General features: G+C 43.9%; 1 protein-coding gene across 3 annotated transcripts in view; it reads right to left on the bottom strand.

Moving 5' to 3' along the window:
• Positions 1–20,870, bottom strand: part of IQANK1 (IQ motif and ankyrin repeat containing 1) — a 1,215,835-nt gene that overhangs the window by 102,583 nt on the left and 1,092,382 nt on the right. For all 3 annotated transcript variants that reach the window (XM_069621882.1, XM_069621881.1, XM_069621883.1), the window contains one exon: positions 14,630–14,726. In XM_069621882.1, coding sequence (XP_069477983.1) covers positions 14,630–14,726 — 97 coding nt within the window. The remainder of the gene's footprint in view (positions 1–14,629; positions 14,727–20,870) is intronic.

The following is a 20,870-nucleotide window of genomic DNA, read 5'->3' as shown; positions in this document are numbered from 1 at the left end:
ATCCTACAATGTTTAAAACAGTGGATGTGCCCAGCATGCCTGATCATAATAACACGTATCATGCTTTTTCAATTGACAATGATGGCTCACTCCTAAACTTGGTAATGGATCGTAAGCGGAAGTCCTTGGGCCATAGTTCGTTCCAGCTGGCTGAAATTCTGGGCAAAAATTATGAGTACACTCTGGAGACTAACGTAGACGCTACTCCGGCTCTGGAAGCACTGCCGGCCAGCTCTGGGATCTCGGATGAAGGTATAATCTTCACCGAAGAAAGAGCAGACTCAACAGCAGAGGGCCCAGAAATGGAAGCCTGTGGTACCTTGCGTGAGCACACTATTTACATGATCCTGGCAAAAACGGAGGCCCTTCTTACATTATGCTCCAGGCTCCCAGCTGAACAACAAGGGATGAAGGCCTTGGTGGCTAAAATCATGGATGTCATTTTATACAATAATGCATAACTAATGGTGAATCAGGAGAGCTCCTCACCAGGGGTTGCCCTACCAGCGCAGCCTGTGATAGGGATGGGGGAACAGACACAGGGACCAACTAATGGGCCTGCACGTATGGAGGCAGACCAGGGTAATCCCCGGGTGAAGTTGGATCTAACCTCCGCCCTAAGGAACAATTCACTTAGCATCACGGCAGCAACAGAGCAAGATGCTATTGATGTGCTATGCAATGATATCCCCATGCCAGGCGCGGAACCCTTGCTCACTGTGCTCAGAGAGGCACAGCTCCACCTCACTGATGAGGCCTGACTAGGCCGAAACACGTGTCTGGGGTTGCTGGTGGTACTCTTGTTCAGAGGAGAGTTGCCTAGAATTTTGGTGCTGCACTGCTCCTGTAATTATGGATAAATGCGTGCCGTAGAGGCATCTTTGTAATAAATGCCACAGTGGCACAAACAATATATGAAAAAAGGAAGCACATTTGACTTCACTGTACCTTGTCTGCCATTGTATGAGTGTAACCATCCAAGAAGACATTACTGGTCGTATTGTAAAGTGCACATATTTCTCAAGAGTGGTATATGAGACCATAAGGGCAATCAATTAAGAATTACCATACAAGTTGTATTTAAGTCAATATCTCCCATATCCCTTGTGACATATGTACTGTTTGCAAATCTTGAAACGGCACATGAAACCTACATCTCGATGTCTGATACCTCCAGTGAAGAATGACCTTGCCTCACGCCTGTCAACTAGCCCAAAGGGCTAATATATATTCTCAAATGTATGGGCATGATTAAGTACACATATGGGCATGATTAAGTACACATTACCTCATCATGGAGGCCCAGTGAAGGTCCTCATTTAGCCCAAGTACGTGGGTTCTGAGTCGAAAGATCCAGCCTGCGCCAGCTTGGAAAGCTGTGCCGTCGTGGAATAGTTAGATCTGTTGGCTTTGACCTGATCAATTACAAACCAACAGAAGTCGTCAGGTCTATGATTCCTCATTTGAAATTAGACACCAGTGGAGCACAAATAGTCCCATTCTGGATCCTACTCCGTTGCTCATTTATCCTGATCAAGACCTTCCTGGTCGTCATTCCAACATATAGCATACTGCAGTGGCACTTAATCACGTAAATTACGCAGAATTCAGTGTTTTTTTTAGTCAAACAGCACACATTGCAATTTCAGACATTGACACAGCTGTCAACTTCGGAATCTAGAAACCCACATTTGTACAACAATTGACATATCAACGACAAGTCTTTAGGGAAAATTTGCAGCACTGTACCAGGAGTCCATGTATGACTGAACTTGGGACATCCAAAAACAATACAGAAAGGCATCTAATCAGACAAATAAGGTCTGAAAACAAAGTGAATAAACAAAACTGTGAAAGCGGACGCTGAATCTTGAAAATGATCTGCTTGTTACACAGCCAAAAAGGACTTGAGCTTTGAAGTATGAAAACATTTGAGATTTTGTGAAACTTAAGGGCCTGGTTCATGAAAAAAATAAAAGATAACAAAAATGTAAAAGTTGAAAAATTAAAACAACATGAAACAAGTCTTGAAATACCGGTCTGAATTGGATGGATGGTGTTTGTTGGGGCTGGAAAACACATTGACTTACCATTGCAGTATGCTATGTAGAAAATGACAGATGGTGGTGTTGGATATGATGTCAAATGGGTGCTAGGATAAATGTCTCTGGATACAGGCTGAACCAATGACATATGTTCATTGGCAGACCCAGCCTTCAAAGAAATACCTGTAGACACTGCACCTGTAGTTTCCATTTGGACACTGGCATACGAAGCTAGATTCCTTTGAGTCGTACATTGTCTGTAGAAGGAGGGGTATTCTCGCATCCTCCTTCACAAGTGGCCCACAGCCTTTGTCGGATGTTTGCTAAAGTCAGCTTTGCCTTTGGTTTGGAGGAGGGTGTGAGAAGGATTGAGGATAAACGTCTTCGAGAACCGACTGGACCAATGCCATATGTTTATTGGCAGGGAGAGCCTTCAAAGTACAACCTAGACACTAGTGATGGATTTGTTTATGCTCTCAAGGGATTTTTAAAACTGCACATTTAGGTGCCTAGATGACTGGTGGTCCACGCACCCTGCACATACTATAATGGAGCAAGTGGTCTCAAAATTAAATCATGTAAGCATATGTTAGTGGCGCACATAACAATACACCCATGCTAAAACATACTTGCTTGTAAATGTACATTTCTGCTGTTTGGCTCCTCACTTGTCGATGAACGTTTGAAAATGTGATAAAAAAAACAAAAACCTATTGTAGGAGAAGTAAACCACACGATAATGAGTACCCACACTCATCTACAGGACAGCTTTCACATTGTCATCTCCAAAAGTGATACAAAAGAACAGCTTCCTTCCTTTTTGTCTAATTAAAAACACACTTCTAGTGACACAACATATTTAAAAAGTCGATATACATTATGACTTTCATTGCATTTGAGAGTTCAGGCCATGGTATTTATGTACATGCAATGATATACACTATAATAGTGAAATTACATGATATCTGAACATCGGGACCTCATAATGACCTTGTATGTGTTTTGTTTTATGTAACTTCAAGTATATATTTCAAACTTTGCGATCAATTATGAACCTACGAATTTCAAATTAGTGTATTTTGAAGCTCGAGGCTTTGTATCTATAGTGGACAGTTTTACAAGGTACAATTTATGATGACAGGTGAACCCTTGCCACACACATACTGTGAGAAAGGCGATCATTACAAATTGTAAAGAAATCAGTAGCGCATAAAAAACAGGATCCTAAATGCGATCACCAGGCCACATGTCCATGCATACATTAGTGTACGATATACAATCTTCAGCACAATGGAGCTCTGGGGACTTGCTACAACCAAAATCACATTTAAAAAATGTACATACTCTGGTCGATTGAAAAACAACCAATTCTTATTATATATAAATGTTTTTAATATTTGTGTTGAAAATTTAGACTGAGACAAAATTATAAATCCAAATATATAGACCCGTGTTGCTAGGAAACCCCTCAATTATGTCTCCTACAACTCATGCAGGTATCACTCTACAGACTCTAACACACAGTCTTCCATGAATCCACCATGTACAGGCTGCGCAGGACATAAACCTGCCCCATCTGTTGAAAAGAATTGAATTTGTTGAATCAAATGACATGAAATATAAAATTATGTGTTTGGCTTATCTTATTAAAACATATACTCTGCTAAAAACGTGCACAGATAAAAAGATAAAAGTACAGTAGAACAAGGGTCCACCCTGTCTCACGCCATGGTTCAACACTGTCGCGCCTAGAAACACTTGTGTACAGGCGCATTATAAATGCCATATAATGCCATATCATATCTGTATATAAAATAAGATAGACCCAATTCCAATATACGGCCATGTAGAAATTCGGTTGAAAATGTATGAAGGGTTATATTGGGCGGCAGATATTTTTTTGTTTGTATTTTATTCTTGATAAAAAACTTTGTACAATCTTTGCAAAAAATAATAACAAATTAAAAGCATTGGACCAATGATTGGTTGGCGGTAACAAAACATGTATAAATATCCAATATAGGGAACATTTCAGATTGTTTCATGTCTTGATTGTACTGAAATCTCAAACACATTTCAAGTAAGTTAATCTATATAAAAGGATACATTACTCATAGCTTGGAACAAATGGACGAATGGTGCCACGAAGATCCTACATAGTGCCCATTCTCAGAACCTAATGTGTAAGGAATGCTGCCCTGACGTCGTTTTGAAGCGTCACATGCACATACTGGCTGTAGGCCACGCAGGTGGAGCTATTGCGGGAACAGCCTTAGCCTTTTCTTTTAAGGTTGGCATCACTTGACAGCAATGGAAGGCCCACCAAGTGGAAACGTCTTCCATTCTGCGGTGGTGAATCTTTCTCCCCACTACCCTTTCTTGGTGGCTTTTCTTGATAGCATTTCTGCGTCCATGTATTCCTGTTCATACATGAACCCCCGAATAGCGCCCACCCTAGTTAGTGAATGAAAACTACTAAAAATAACTGTAGATGACGAGAAAGTTGAATTCACAATAAGCTTTAAAACAAAACAGTGAAGTTAGTCAAATATATCGATTCAGGTGTAGGAACCGATGCTCCATACCTAATTTAAAATAATACATTAACCTAAATGAAGTTACACATGTTCAGTAGGTTAGTTATCAGAAAAATACATCAGCAGAGCGAATAGACAAGATGACCTGTTAGCCCATAGAGGCACACAGGTAAATGCACTTGTTGTTTAGTATGCGATGCTGTAGTTAGAATCAGTACACCACAAGCTAAACGTTTTGTATGTCCGAAATAAATTGGAGCAACACTGAGCCATGCAGCACAATAATACTGGCATGGGAGAAAGGGTGTCTTGATATTTAGTAAACGCAGAGACATCTTACACATTTCCATGGATGCACATGTGCAGAGCACGTTTAGCTGTGTCATGCTGTGTCGTGCAGTAACGCCCTGACAAGGGGAGTTGCATACTCTATGCGGAAGTTGATGTCACATACTGGGACGTGTGCAGTGACTTATTGCCTCTTGGACACTTGAACTTCGGTCAATCGCGCAGCCGGTTATATTATCACAACATGGCGGGTGGGGACCAGTGCGTTCCCAGATATAAATTGTTAAACATGTTAGTGAAGCACGGTACAAAGTCAATACATCGCTATATGCTGCAAAATGGAGGTAAGCAGGATTATTCAAATGGATCATGTGAGTAAATCACTCCTTTAAGGGGAACATATCATATGATCTATTTCAGTTAGGCTTATATTCAGGTATGAAAGTGTCCACTAGATGGCAGCGCAACCCTATTTTTAATCCTTGTTATGAGCAGTCCTTGAATACGGATAGTTAAAGGATAGTTCCGGGACTTTTTTTTTATTGTCCCTACGGGTCGGCCATGTGTTTGTAAGCATAAATCGGTAGATCGTAGGAAACTTTCCTATGGACCTTACCCGACTTTTCGCCCATTATCGCACTCGAAATCAGCCTCCATTTTGTGATAATCCTATCATTTCGCCCCATCGACCTGGCTCACCTGCCTTTGCGGCACTAAATCAAATCCCCCGCCCCTGAGCCTGACATCAGCAGACGCGTACTGCCCATTTCAAGCACGTCTCGTGTCAACAATCGCTGCGCCTCAGCTATTGACGTGTTGCCATGGAAATGGCAGGACGCCTCTTTCCCCAATAAGTATAAACAGACCGTTTCACAACATACAGCAGCAGATTTTCGATTCCATTCCTCTCTCTGTGTTACTTTGAGTATTCTGTGACTCGTTTCAGTGCTCTGGTCAGCTACCTTTGCCGCTTGTAGCCCGTGTGAACACCTGTACCATCTCTGTAAATTATTTTACTATCTTTACCGCACAATGGCCACAATAATGCCGTATATGTACGAGCCCGAGTACACCGAGGAGGAACTACTGGAAAGGCAAGCACGCGAAAACGATGGGGATTCGGACGGCAGTTGGGAGGACCAGTCAACGGATGAAGAGCCTGGACCATGTCGCATGGACGGCGTCTCCACCTGGTGCACGTGCAATCGGTGCGAGCTAATGCCAACTGAGGAGGAGAACTGCTGCTACCGTGAAAATTCCGGGTGCTTGGCCTACATTTCGGAAAGCGAGCAAAGTCTGCAGGAAGGCGAGCAAAGTCCGCAATGCATCACCGAGCTGCCAGAGTTCAGGGAAGCCTGCCTCTCACGGACAGTGTTGAGGATGATGATGGTGCTTATGCACGAACTTCGTGGCACTGTTCATCCGCGTAATCCGAGTAACGAGTAAGTATACTCTGTTTGTGATGTCAGTGATGCCACCACTATTTCATGGTCGTCTCCCACATATAAAATTACATTTACATATCATTCGAACGCATGTAAATTGGTTCCATATAGTGCATTTTCTAGATATAATTTTTTTCTAAGAAAAATGACATGTGTTACCTGAATCGACATTGATAAGAAAGTTTGGTCAGTTTAATACAGTTTGCATCTTTTTTTTTCACAGGTGGTACAGGCTGGTGGCCTATCGTTGCTTCACTTGGTGGCTTCACGGGAGGCTCGGACACCGCGTTCGGAGAGTAATACCTGCCTGTGCGGTACTTGCCATTAGACAACATTTCCCCAGTGACAGTGGACAATACCGCGGATTTTCCCTCGATGTGCTGCAACCTCAACTTTACAATGTGTAATGTTTATTATTTATGTTTAACTAAAATCTAAAATAAAGCCCAACATATATTTTAACAATGGTTGTTTTGATTTTTTAAATGAATCTAGTGTATATTCTCCTGGGAGGGTGAGGTATTTATAAACTCACCCCCCTGCCTTCCATGTAGTAGATCCTGCAGCCATCCTCTTACATTCAGTTAGATGGCCTCTCCTTGGTGAGGCCCTGCGGCAAACGGGTCTTGTCTGCACGACCACCGCCCCGATCCACCCCCCCCCGCCCTATCAAAGGCAGTTCGCACCAGGGTACTTGCGCTGCTGACAAGTGGAGCTGTCAGGGAGCGATAAAGGCCAAGAGGTGCCAAAGACCATGTACACTTCAAAGTGGTCTATAGAGCATGGGTTGTTGTTCCCATGTCTACCTCCAGACCCCGTGTCTCCTGCCAAGCATCCCCCTCACGCTGGACGCCCCCCTTCAATCCACATAAGTGTGTCTCCATTCACAAGTCTTCCTGTGTCTTGTCTGCACGACCAGCGCCCCAATCCACCCCCCCGCCCTATCAAAGGCAGTTCGCACCGGGGTGCTTGCGCTGGCAAGTGGAGCTGTCGGGGAGCGATAAAGGCCAAGAGGTGCCAAAGACCATGTACACTTCAAAGTGGTCTATAGAGCATGGGTTGTTGTTCCCATGTCTACCTCCAGACCCCGTGTCTCCTGCCAAGCATCCCCCCTCACGCTGGACGGCCCCCTGCAAACCGCATAATGCCACGACATATACACGTCATTCATTCACAAACACACCCCTGTTTCGAATTCTTTATAACCCACTTCAGATTTCGAATGAGAACTTCTTTGCGCTTTGCTAGTCAACCCGTGAAGGTGCTGGTTATCTGCTCATCGTCTTTGTGAACTTTCGTGACCACTTCGAGCAAACTCGTCAGTTTGCAACCTCTGAACTGCTCCCTGTTCTACGACAAGAAACTACTCTGATCCCTGCATCTAACTGTTTGTTCGTCAAGGTAAGGCCATGTACCATAATCATTTGGCGTCCAATTTTTAAATTTATATCTATTTGCTAGTAGTCATCAAATTGCATCCATGTTTTCTTTTCGTTCAAGACAGTACATGCAAGGAACTAGTCACATGTTCTGAGTTTAGTCAAATTATTTTTCTATTTTTTTAAAGTTATTCAAATACTTATCCGCATGTGAATAACGTGTATAGTTCCAAGAACCTAAACGAACCTTGCATTGGACCTTTTATGTGTCATTTAATTTTTTAACACATTGATATTCATTGAGAATTGTTCATCTTTACTTTTCAGAACTTTCCACAATGCCTGCCTGTTCCATTGGCGGTTGCCCTTCTAAGACCCATAATAAATCTGAAGGTACTACAATGCATGTTTTCCCTAAGACAATAGATCAGATAAGAGAATGGGTTAGATATTGCGGGTATCCACCGTCTGAGCTTGAAAGTAGAGTCCAAGAAGTCTTTGCGGACAAGAGGGGTGATCGATACCGCATCTGCAGCAGGCACTTTAGCTCAGACATGTACTCCACATCATTGCTAATAAAGAAGAACACACCGCGAGCGAGGCGAAAATTGCTCCCAACCGCTATTCCCACTCTATTCGTCCACATCCCTCCACTGGTGAGTCAAGTTTACGGATTTAGCTCTCGGCCTTGCGGTAGTGTGTAGCATTAGCTAACAATAATTTCCCCATTTATGTATCCACTCAATATGAAGGCAGAAGATTCTCCATCCGTGTCGTTATTGCAGTCATCAGCCACTTCAAGCGCCTATCGGGTAATCTTACTTAGCTATTCTGCCACTGACTTGTTTTAGGCATGTAAATCAATAGTTTTAATTGATCGTGTAATTATTTTACCTAATGGTACACCACAGTACTCGTCCTCTAGTCTTTGTTTTCAGTTATAATTATTGTTATCCAAAATAATGCAAGTACTGTCTTTCAGGGAGATGCTGAGGAGTCCAACGCATTGACGACAACCGTAGATGTCACTCAGATGCTCGAGGTACGTTTCCGGACAGTTCCATCGATGGAGATCATCAGATCTTGCATTCTTGTAGCGTGATTGTTACACACAATGTTTCTTTCGTTTTTAGCCATTGGTATGTCCTTCTGTCGTCGCCCTCCTATGTGTCTTCTTTTTTCAATATTGTGTTCATTACTAATGAAAGTCCTATGTTTCAGGGAGTCGATGGAGCATTAGTCCAAGAAGAAGGGGGAGCATGCAGTTACGGGTCGGCGCAACAGCTTGCAGAAGTGTGCACCGCAGTTACAGCGTCCCTTGATGTTCTTATGCATTTCGAGGTATGGATACTGACAGATCAATCATGCGAGATCAAATGACGTGATTACATCCGCTATACTTCCTTCTTTATTAACGCAAGTACTATGTTTCAGGGAGCTGACGGAGCTTCTTCAACAAGAACATCACCCCTAGTAGTTGATGCAGATCTCTGGGTGGTGACACTTCCAACGATGGAGCAAATCGAATCATATTTAGATATCCATTATTTATTTTAGACAACTGATCATTTGTGCAGGTCTATTTAGATGAGCCGTTGACGCCTGCAGAAAGTTTATGTTCTTTTAAACAAAATAGAAAACCATACTAATGCAATTACTGTGTTTCAGGGAGTTGCTGAAGCGTCATCTTCAATAATATCATCAATGGAAGTCTATGCGGAGCCCGAGGTATGGATCTTGACAGTTCAATCTAACTAGATCAACAATGCGTGAACTATTGTCGTTTGAATGTTCTACACAATGCGTTCATTCGTGTTTTGCTATTGAGATGTACGTATGGGTATTGGTCCCCAAGTACATTTTGTGTTTTCAATATTATTATACATACTAATGAAAGTTCTATGTTTCAGGGAGTCGATGGAGCCTCAGTGAGTGATGGATGTGCTTATCATGAAAATATAGTCGTTGCAGCGCGAGAGGAAGTGGAGACATGCACACACGAGTCGGAGCAACAGCGTCCAGATGTTGAAGTTCGAGGCAAGAAAGTTTCAAAGAAAAGAAAGCAAAAGAAGGCTAGTGTCCTGTTCACTATATTATGTTGTTTTTCACTGTTAATAGCTCAATACTGTAAGTTGTGTTTAAACTGAACATCCCTTTTCTAATCTGTCCTCTAGTTGCGAGTGGGTGTAAGAACTAGATCTACACAGACAGTGAAGCGAACGAGAGATGTTGCTTGTCAAACCTTTTGGCAGGGACTTGAGACTGGAGATGCATCGTGCCAATGGGAAGAATATGAAGTGATTGACAACGGAGCTATACCACCACCAGCCATTGATAGTGAATGTCCTCCTGGTAGTTTGGATGCAGTCGGAGATCAATTCACAGAATCCACACCCGCAAAAAATAAGAGCGCGCGAAAGTTGAAGACATTGTTTTTTTCTCCCATCTCCGGACAAGGAACAGATGTTGCAATGGAAGAGAATGAAGTGGACGACAATGAAACACCATCAATATCACTCAGCATAGCGGAAGACGATATCAGAGATTGTACCTTTCATGCGAGTGACATGTCCTCAACGTTACAGGCCGAACCAGCTGGGATGCAGAGTGACAGTATAAGGAAAGAGGCCAAATTCATTGTATTCGATAGCTGTTTGATGGATATTATTATGATGATGAAATGTGGGCATTGGGTTGGTGGGGAAGTATGTGGGGAGCCATTGATTAATGTGACTCGTGCAATTCGAGGCACTAACCTTAAAATACATGCCACCTGTACACAATATCATCCGTTCGCATGGTCTGCACAACCCATGCTGGGGCAACTGCCAGCAGGCAATCTACTTTGTGCAGCGGCCGCACTTTTTAGTGGTTCAAGTTTTAAAAAGTTACAGTATTTCTTTCAGTTTGTGGGAATCCATTTCATTGCGAAAAGTCAGTTCTACAAATACCAAACCGATTATCTATTTCCAGCCATCAGCGAAGCTTGGAGAATGGAAAAAATGTCAATGGAAAGTACATTCGCGGGCAAACGCTTCAGGCTAGCCGGTGATGGACAGTGCGACAGCCCAGGATTTTCAGCCAAGTACTGCACCTACCACTTTCAGGACATGGAAAGTAAGAAAATTGTGAGTTCGGTGGTCGTGCAGGTGTCACAAAGTACATCCTCAGTGGCCATGGAGAAAGTTGGCTTTGTAGCATCATTGCAAGAACTACAATCGCGGGGAATGGTGATCGACCTGATCGCCACGGACAGACACGTTTCAATTGCCAAGACAATGAGAGAAGAGTACAAAAATATAAATCACCAATTTGACGTATGGCATCTTGCAAAAACAATCAATAAAAAATTGTCGGCTGCAGGAAAAAAAAAAGATATGCAAGGTATTTCACAGTGGTCCAAGTCAATCAGCAACCATCTTTGGTGGAGCTCAAAAACATGTGAAGGGTCGTTGGAAATTCTACTGGAAAAATGGCGGTCAGTAATGTTGCACTGTAGCAACGTACATCGATGGTCGACAAATGAGCATTTCCACAAATGTGAACATGGCCATTTGTCCACAGAGGAGGCACGGAAGAAGAAGTGGTTGATTCCTTCATCACCCACTCACAAGGCCATTGAAAAGATTGTATTTGATAAAACTATAACAAGAGATTTGAGGGGACTCACGGAATTCTGCCACACAGGAGATTTGGAGGTGTTCCACAATATGTGCCTAAAGTACAGGCCCAAAAGATTGCATTTTGGCATGGAAGGCATGATAAATCGGACTCTTCTAGCGGTCTTGGCACATAACCATAATGTTGGCCGTCAACAAAGTAGGACGACCGGAACTTTAGGGACGCTTCGCTACAATAAGGCCTTCACTAAAAGAAGTAAACAATGGGTGATCAAACCAGTGTTTGAGGATATGCAATATGAGTTTATTGAGAGACTTATCGTAGATGTCCTCGATAGGCACATACATGGAGTGGTGAACGAACCTATGCAGGGGACAACTGCATTGCCACCCAACATTGCCTCTGTTCCATGTCCACCTAAAGCAGAGCTCATTGAGAAATACACATCACGGTTTAAATGATTGTAATTTGATTGTCTGTTCTCTCGAGTCTCCTCATGTTGCAGGCCCATTGCAATTAAACCAAACAGTAATATAAATCATTTTTACAAAAATTATAGAATGTTTCCGTATTACAAACACATGGCCGACCCATAGGGACAATAAAAAAAAAGGCACGCAGACAAGATGCCCTTACACTAACTGCAGCTAACTAGAAATGTGTGCTCGCTCAAAGTGAAGGTCAGCTGCTTTGATGTTTTGCTCGGGTGACGGAACGGCCCACGACCCAGTATAAGGTTCTATTGTGATTTGACCTTGACAGGCCGGGACCATCCTGAAAGACTAAGAAAAGATAATGAATAAAATTTCAGAAACGAAACGATGAGCCACGTTCATTAGAAGAAGTAACGTCGGCAAAGAAGGAGTGGTGTTTCGGGTCTGCCCTACACAGAGACACAATGCAAATATAATGTAAGTAACTTTTGATGAGTTTATACCGCTATTTCATTACTATACAGTGGCTTTAAAGACGGGTTCAGTTGTACTTGTTCGTTCTATGTGGCATATTGTTTTCTACCGCGCACTATCTTGAGGAGAAACATCTGCTTTTACTGAAGCACCTCAAAACCTTCCTCTTTGCTTCTGCTTTCTCTCTCCCTCTCCCCTGCTACAACTGGTCCACTGTCTGCGACCTCGGTCCTGGGCCCTTCCACTCTCCACCTGCACTGCCTCCCTGTCAACCCCTGCACTGGGGGACTGTCTCAGTATCCTACAGCCCCCCCTTCCCAGCACTTGTTCTGCACTTACCTTGCACTTGCCACCAGCTGGCCCTATTTATTTATTATTTTATGCTACTTACCTTGTACTCCACTCCCCCCCCCTCCCTGCCTCGCCACGCCTTTAAACACTTGTGTACACCCAGTAGCGCTGTCCTCGCTATGATTTTAATAAGGATCTGATGGTGAGACTAATTTCATTTTTTATGTTTTTAGGTACATCATTCACTACTGTCTGTGTCACGAGTACCAGACACCGGTGGACGGCTTCTACAGCCGCCAGTTGCTTCTCCGCGCGAACAACGTTACCACCCTGACCATTTTATGGGACGATCGCCAAGTACAAGTATGCCCTTACGCGGTACTAACGGTTAGATGCAACATACCTACCGTTGTGGTGGCCTAGTGCCTCGTTGTTGGAACAGCCATGCGATTATCAGTGCGGCCGAAGAGCTTATTTTTATCGTAAACCAACACCCTGTGTACTGCACACGAACATCGCTTCCCTCAAGACGAACTAATTTGGATCGAGAGCAAAGAAAAATGCAAATCGCTGAATATTCTCTAAACATTTGATGTCCAATAAACGTACTTTGCCAAATGTACAATCTTGCCGTTTGCTTTTAAACCACGGTTTCACATTCCGAATTATGGCGCTGTATTGTGAGATGCTCTAAGACCCTGTGTACAGCAAAGGACCATTGCGTTCCTCAATACGAACTTTTTGGAACATGAGCAAATAAAAATGCAAATCGCTGAATATTCTCTAAACATTTGATGTCAAATAAATGTACTTTACCACATTTACAATCTTGCGGTTTGATTTCAAAGTACAGTTTCATATTCCGAATTGTGGTGCGCTGTATTGTGAGCTGATCTGTGTTGATTTCCGGGGTCTGTGTGGAGTCGCGTAGAAGACGCCTGGGCGCGTTTGCCTACGCAGCTCAGTCACGTCACGGATAGAGGCGGGGAATATGAATGTTTTGATAAAGTCTGTTTCAGGGGCGGGGGATTTGATTTAGTGCCGCAAAGGCAGGTGAGCCAGGTCGATGCGGCGGAATGATAGGATTATCACAAAATGGAGGCTGATTTCGAGTGCGATAATGGGCGAAAAGTCGGGTAAGGTCCATAGGAAAGTTTCCTACGATCTACCGATTTATGCTTACAAACACATGGCCGACCCGTAGGGACAATAAAAAAAAAGTCCCGGAACTATCCTTTAATCAAGTACATGAGGTAATTGCGCCCCCATAGAGGAATCCATAAGTACTAAGGTCAGCAGAGCCACCTAGCGGCCATTTTCAGGTAAATATTAGTAGTATTACTTAAAGGGAGCTGAATTTTGATTTTACTGAAACCCAAAAAGCCTAGTGTAAGGTAGAGGTACAAAGCCGAAATTGTAACAAAATGTTGTGGCCTCTAATGACGACAGGATGCCTGGAGTGATTCTAACTGCCTTTATTATATATCAACAGGTGTGTTCAATGGTCCATGGGCTGGGCAGTGGCAGGTACTCACAGTGTCAGGCTGGGCCTCCCAGTTGCTTCACTGGCGGCAAGGTGTGCAGTTGGACTGCACGCTGTAAACTTCCAGGGCCCCCATGAGGCCTCCTATGGCATTGGATTTATGCCCTGGAAGTTGCCTGTGAAGGCTCATGTGGGCCTCATGTAACTGGGCTCCTTATCAGGAGCAGCGCTCTCCAGCTCGACCTGTCAGGTGCTCTGCCAGCCTTCGTCTCCTCGCGCCAACGTTCTCCCGGTGGAGCGCGGGCTCGCAAGATCACGTTGGGGCGAGATCTCGCGAGACTGCCCCCCCCGCGATCACGTGATGTCCCCACACAAAAGCATAAGCTTTATTCAGTAGGCCCACCAGCTCTCCCTCCATCAACTGTTAGTTCGTCAGCATTCCATCCCCACAAACTCAATAGATGTATGAGCTCGTGCAGATGGAACGCGGACAAATGAGAATGAAAAGCATAACATATATAAACAAGTATACAATATAAAGAAACTACAATAACAAATCACTACACCTAGCTAATATTCTGTCACCGGCGGCAAGCACCATTATCACTAAGTGTAGTTCTTTTCCAACTTACCGTCCATCTAGGTTTATCCGGTTGCCCACATCCTTCATCAGCACCTCATCAAGCTCCTGGATGGCACATTTGAGCCCAGGAAGATTGGACACTGCTCCTAGAAGGAGGGGTAAAATACAAAAGGACATTGTGTTGACTTCTAGATGTCACTGTGTTCCCATCCCATGAAAAGCAACTAGAGCGCACTATTTAGTGGCATGTCCAGATATGAGGGACAGCTTTGCTGCTGAGTTTAAGACCGAGCCACCATTCTGTGGGTGACTGGGGAGCAGAGCTAGCAGTAGAAAGCATGGCATGAATGTAATGAAATATCATACAATGGTAAATGGTAACCATTCACTTGAGCATCCACTTTTTGATAGACTGGTGGAAGTGTTGTACTAATATGTGATGTTATTGGTCCATTCTAGAGCTCTGAAACGCTGAGTGGCTTCTCTGGCCTCTATGAAAACAACATCAAACATATTTCCTAGATGTCTTAGGTTCACTAAAGATGTGTCTTCAACTGCATCCCAATAACAGGTTGATCAGGAATTATTTTCAGAGATATGAGAAGTTTATTCCAGATAAGGGTGGCCTGTACAATAAATCTTAAGTCACCCACTCTAGCTCTGGGGAAAGATGTATGTTTTAGAAGGAGAACACACTATGAGTGGAGTGCACAACCTGGAATGTAACAGGCAACATTGTCCTTGATGAATACAGTCCTAATCCATAAAATACCCTGTTTAAAATACACGGGCCGCATTACGAGTGTGCCACTGCAGTAATAACATGCCGGTATTAACGCATATTGGCACATTACGGCACCGGCATACTCCAAGTTTGAGCTGAGCTAGAGGTATATCCTTCACCCTACCGGCAAAACACTACCAGTGTATCACCGGCCCGTAATAACGGCAAATCCCAGACTCCATGGAATGGGGATTTACCAGTGTTTCTGCCACTGGGAATCTGCCGGTAATTCCGTCAGACCAAGTGGCGGAAACGGTACTACAGTTTGCCAGTATCCTGACTGGATACCAGAAAACTTGTACTGAGGCCCATAAAATCTTGACAAACTACTCTCCCTCTTACAGGTAGCCTGCAAGCTCGCCACACTCCCTGCTCATGCATGCGATGAGTCTCTACACAAGATGGCCGGCCAGGTGATGAGCTGCTGAGAAGAACTGCAACACTGGATAATGTCAGGAGAGTGGCCCACCTACGTCACAAATACACAGATTCCCAGTGGCTCCTACCATCTTGTTATCACGAGACACTCAAAAGGCGTTTGTCAGGATGGATTGGGACTTTCAGATTAAGGCTCAGAGGGTGATGAGCATCTGGTACAATTTTAGAAGATGGGTTAACGCAGCATTTGTTGACCTGCCTCAAGAATACGGGGGAATGGAAACCTATCTGGTGAGGTTAAAATCCAGAATGGAGCGAGACAGTACAGGGGTGCCAGCTCTCGCCCCTTTCCTTTGCACGATGGAACCATTGGCCAAAAGAGTCAGAACAAACCAAAATATAATTTGTGGTTACATGGGCCGAGGGAAGGCCATGCTCTCAAGAGGGGTGTGAAGGTGAACCAGTAGTGACCCAAACAACAGAGTATCACAGTCCAAAATAAAGGGAATGCACAATCAAAGTTCTATAAATGTATTTATACGTTATTCAAACGCATCATCTGCACGTAGAATGAATGAAAATGCTGTATAAAAAAAAGTAGTGTTCCCCGAGCATAGTTCCAGGGGTGGTAGGTAAAGTACTAACCACAAAATGGATACCTTGGTTTAAAACAGGAGAGATTGTGACCTAACTAATCTCTAGCATCCAAGTGCACCGAGCAGGTAATTCAGAGTCAACAGTACCTGGATTCAGTTCTTGGTGGGCTGACACCGTTGGACCTGGTGTTGAACGTAGATGCGAGTTGATCAGGCTCATTTCGGGCACGTAGGATCATGGAGGGCCCAGCAGCAAACAGGCGCTGATTAGCAGCGAAGACGGGTGCTCGGTGCGGTGGAAGGGCGGCACTCAAGGATGCAGGTTGGATTGGCCCCGGAATGATTTGCAGTTGGCCAGGCCGAATCAGGGTTTAGCCACCGGGAGGGGCCGATGACTGACGCTGCAGTGGTTCAAGTCAGCAGGTGACAAAGTGGTGATCTTGGGTGTGTCAATGTGCGATCGATGATGCAGCAGTTCAAGAGCTGGCTGAGTTGAGCTGTGGTTGTAACCCCCACTTCGAGTCAGCGGGTGACTCTCCAGTGATTGGTTCAGGCCACGGCGTTGAGCAGTCGTGTTGGGCCTAGCAGGTGACGAGCTGATGAGTCCCAGCGCTCCAGGTTCTTGGCCTGCCATTTCATGGGCTACACATCACCTTACACAGCAAAACCTACTCACAGGAGCTGTAAAATGTGTGATATCAATTGGAATGTGGCGGTCGTGATCTTAAGTAGTAACATGCACTATGCCTAAACTGAGGAATTTCTTGTATTTAGAGTTTACCTTGCCACCAGCATGGGTTACTTATGATCATCACAGTTTTTGTCGCGTATTCCGTTAAGAATTACTGTGCTAGCAAAGAATGCTGACCTTCAAGGGGAGAAACCCTCCAGCTGTAGCTAAGAACACAGGAAAGTTGTAGTATCCTTCTTGTGCGACACGGTAGCACAGGGTCGTTGGTCAGAAACCTTGATAGATGTCTCCACCTTTGAGTACAACACCCACTCTGTGCCTGCTACTGTGGTAGTTATGATTGACTGGGTACAGTTATTTTTGTTCGTTTGCCTCATGGAACTCAATGTAACTACCCTTCTTTCACATAAGCACAATGCTACAACCCTGGCACTTAATTCGATAAAGTGTAACCTCATTTGCAAGTTGAAATGTGATAGAGCAGAACAAACAGAAATTAAACAGATTGGAATAAAAATATATCAGTACATCATTTGCACAAAATGTAAACTGAGGGGGAAAAAAGCAATGACTTTGTTTATGTAAATGAACACATTTTTATTATGAAAAATAATATCCCTCAATTCTCTCTTTTAAGGAAGAAATAATGAATCAGATCAATCCCTAAACAGAGTACAGGTTGCATTTCTATTAAATCATATTCATGAGCATTGACTGCAAGACACCACCTTCCAAAAAAGATCCCAAAGTTGTTCTGGTCATGCCCCCACTGGCAAAACACAATTTATCCTCCCAAAGGTAAAAACATCAATACCAACTTCAGAACACCTGCCAATGCTAGGCACCAGACAAACTGAACAAAAGCATGTATCATGCCCTTTCAATGAAAAAGTGAAATGCAATGCTGCAATTAAATAATGCCAAATGAACCTATCATATGGCACCAAATTGCAAAACCGAAAACGCAACATGCAATGATAAAGACTGGTAAATCAAGCAATCTCAGCAATGTAAGTCGAGCTATTCCCCAGCAATATAACTTATTGAATGTCTGCTTTCTAAATCAAGCAAGCCATTCCTGTGGCATAGGCCTGTCAATTCATGACAGGATCTTCTGACAGCATCCTCCGCTTTGCCCCATCTGATTAGCCAGCCTGTCTTCTAAGGGTTGCATGGCATTATATACCTTCAATGTGGGGAACCCCCTGATCAATACACTCACATGTTCCTTGATGGACAGGCCCTCTGGGTCTGGTGTCCCTAATGCAGATATATTGGTGCAGACGCTGAAGCCCTGCACCTAAGATGTGATGTGTATTAATAATTCAATTGTTATGCCCCCACCAGTTGGGCACCAGATTTAGGTTGGGTAAACGTTCTCAATGTTAAGTGGCATATCTGTCTGCAGTAAAATAATCTTATTTGTCTAAAGCCACGTTTTATCTGTGCCCAGAAAAATGCAATTTCTCTGTAATTTCAGTCTTCAGCTCTGTGCTTCTGGCGGCTCGTGTCCTGATGATCGTGCCATCATAGCACAACTTATTATTATGCTATTTATTGGGTATTAGGTCAAGAGACCTTTTTAAACTAAATCAATAAAAAAAAACGATTTAGAAAGACCGCTCTTAACTGGATCTTGGAATTGGGTTTAGAGTTATTAGCGGGAGACAGATTGGAATTGTATTTGCGCAGGACCCTACAGATACAAAGTTGGCTTGGCTCTGAGGTAAACCCAACAACGGATTGTGCATTGTATTTATTGGACACCTTCGTAAAGGAAACGTTGTAAGCTTGTGCAAGATGATATATGCTGGAATTGTAAGTCAGTTGTTGGGATGACGTCATGCAGCGTATGGAACTTGTCCTAGGCTTATCACTTGCTCATGCCCCATTGCTATGTGTGTTAGGTTTGTTTCCGGTAGGTATTCGATTATCTTTTGGGCATATAGAGCCCTTTTGCTAGATAAGAAGCAGATCTTAAAGTGCTGGCAGAGTGAGGTTAAGCCTTTCATTGAGGGCTGGCTGCAGGACCTAGCCATTCTATCAAGCAGAGAAAAAGTGGCCGACAAGAGATTGAAAAAAGCTGATAAATATTCAGCTATGTGGGATATCTTTAATGACCTGTATACTTGAAACATTCACTTTCATTGTTAAAACATATTTTTTTTCCTTTTCTTTCTCTTCCCTTTTTTCTTTTTCCTTTTCTTTCTGTTGTCTTTCCCTTATTTGCTCCTTCTTTACTTCTTCCTGCTCTGATTCGATTTTCCTTTTTTCTGCTTATTACTCTATTTATAAGAAAAATGTGTAAATGTAATGTTATGTTATCTAAATTATGTTTACTTGTTGGAAAATCTTGCTGTTCCCATCCTTTTCTTGTTAAAAAATCTCAAAGAAATTCAAGAAAGACTGCACCGTGACAACACGAAATCTAAATGGAACTGTCACGGGCCAGACGCACACAAGTGCACGCAGGGGCTGACAGCTACACCAGGACCCGGAAGCACCATTGAGGGAGACCGGGTAAGTGTGGTATGTTTGGGCTCAGGGAGTCTTGGGTGGGAAGGAAGGTGGGGGGGTGTGTGTGAAACGCTCCTCTTTAGAATTATTTGCGCCTGAGGGGGGGGTCTGGTAGGGTGGGGGCGAGGGAAAATCAGCCAGAAAAACACTGGGCCTAGCACGAGTCTGGCAGTAACTGAGCCGGAAAAACCGGCAGGTTACCGCTGGACACGTATTACCATTCCGCCTCTGTGATTCACAGAATTACCGGGGCATTACGACCCCGGTGACCCGGGAATTCCAGAAGCAGAATTATGTAAGTCCCCATTCCCATGGAGTCCCATGGGACTCCATGGGGATGGGGACCATGTAAACACTGGTTCTGCCTTTGACAGAGCCTGTGTTTCCATGTCCGCCTGCAGGCGGGTGGTGTTAAACCAGCCAGGTCAGACCTGGCGGGAGTGACACCTCCCGCCTGCAGGACTCTTAATCAGCCGGTCCGGAAAGAACGGTGGCAGCGATTTTACCACCACCGTCCTTTCCGGACCGGCAGGGTCGTAATGAGGCCCATTGTCTTTTTGTTAGGCGACCTACAAAAAGCGAAATGATGACAGAGAACCATTTGTTGAGCATGGACCTAGCTTTGTGAAGCAATGGAGCGCTTAGTTATGCAACAATACAGATACACAACGGAGTGCTTTACAGAGGCATACAACAGTACAGATGCAAAACAAAGCACTTTTCAGAGGTAACAGAACAGATCTACAGCTGGGGGTAGAATACAGAGGGACACAGAGGAGGGGTACAGCTCTGACAGCCATCTCCTCCCATGTGATCCACCCTCATAATACCACCTCCAGGGTCAGGATCAGGTAGCGGGTGGCGTCCTCTGGCCACATTGGAGGGGATCTCAGGCTGGGGATCAGTGATGACTCCACAGGATTCATCACACCTTTCTCATCTAAAATACTTAAGGAGTCTGTGAGAATGTCTAAAGAGTCCACCGCCCTGTGTTAAAATCTCCAATTTTGTCGCTTACACTTATAACTAAACTAGAAGGTTGCGTCAATGTTTTTGGTTCAGGAGACTGCCCCCCCTTCTTCTGGACTGGATGGCACAGTTCTGGTTGTAAGTTCTTAACCAGGGGGAATGACTCCCTTCCCCTAATCCCAATACTTCACAAACAAAGGACTGTCAATCCTATAACACTTAGTATCAGAAAGCTCAATGTGTCTTCACTCCAGGGGGAATGACTCCCTTCTCCTGGCCTTAAGTTTCTGTATTCACTTTTTCTCAAATGTCACAAGAATGACTCCCTTCTCTTGATTGTGTCTTTTCTTCAACC

The sequence above is a fragment of the Ambystoma mexicanum genome, chromosome 5q (assembly GCF_040938575.1).
Source record: "Ambystoma mexicanum isolate Mex_15411 chromosome 5q, UKY_AmexF1_1, whole genome shotgun sequence".
NCBI lineage: Eukaryota > Metazoa > Chordata > Amphibia > Caudata > Ambystomatidae > Ambystoma > Ambystoma mexicanum.
The sequence above is the reverse complement of the archived record's forward strand: the minus strand, read 5'-3'. Positions and strand labels throughout refer to the sequence as shown.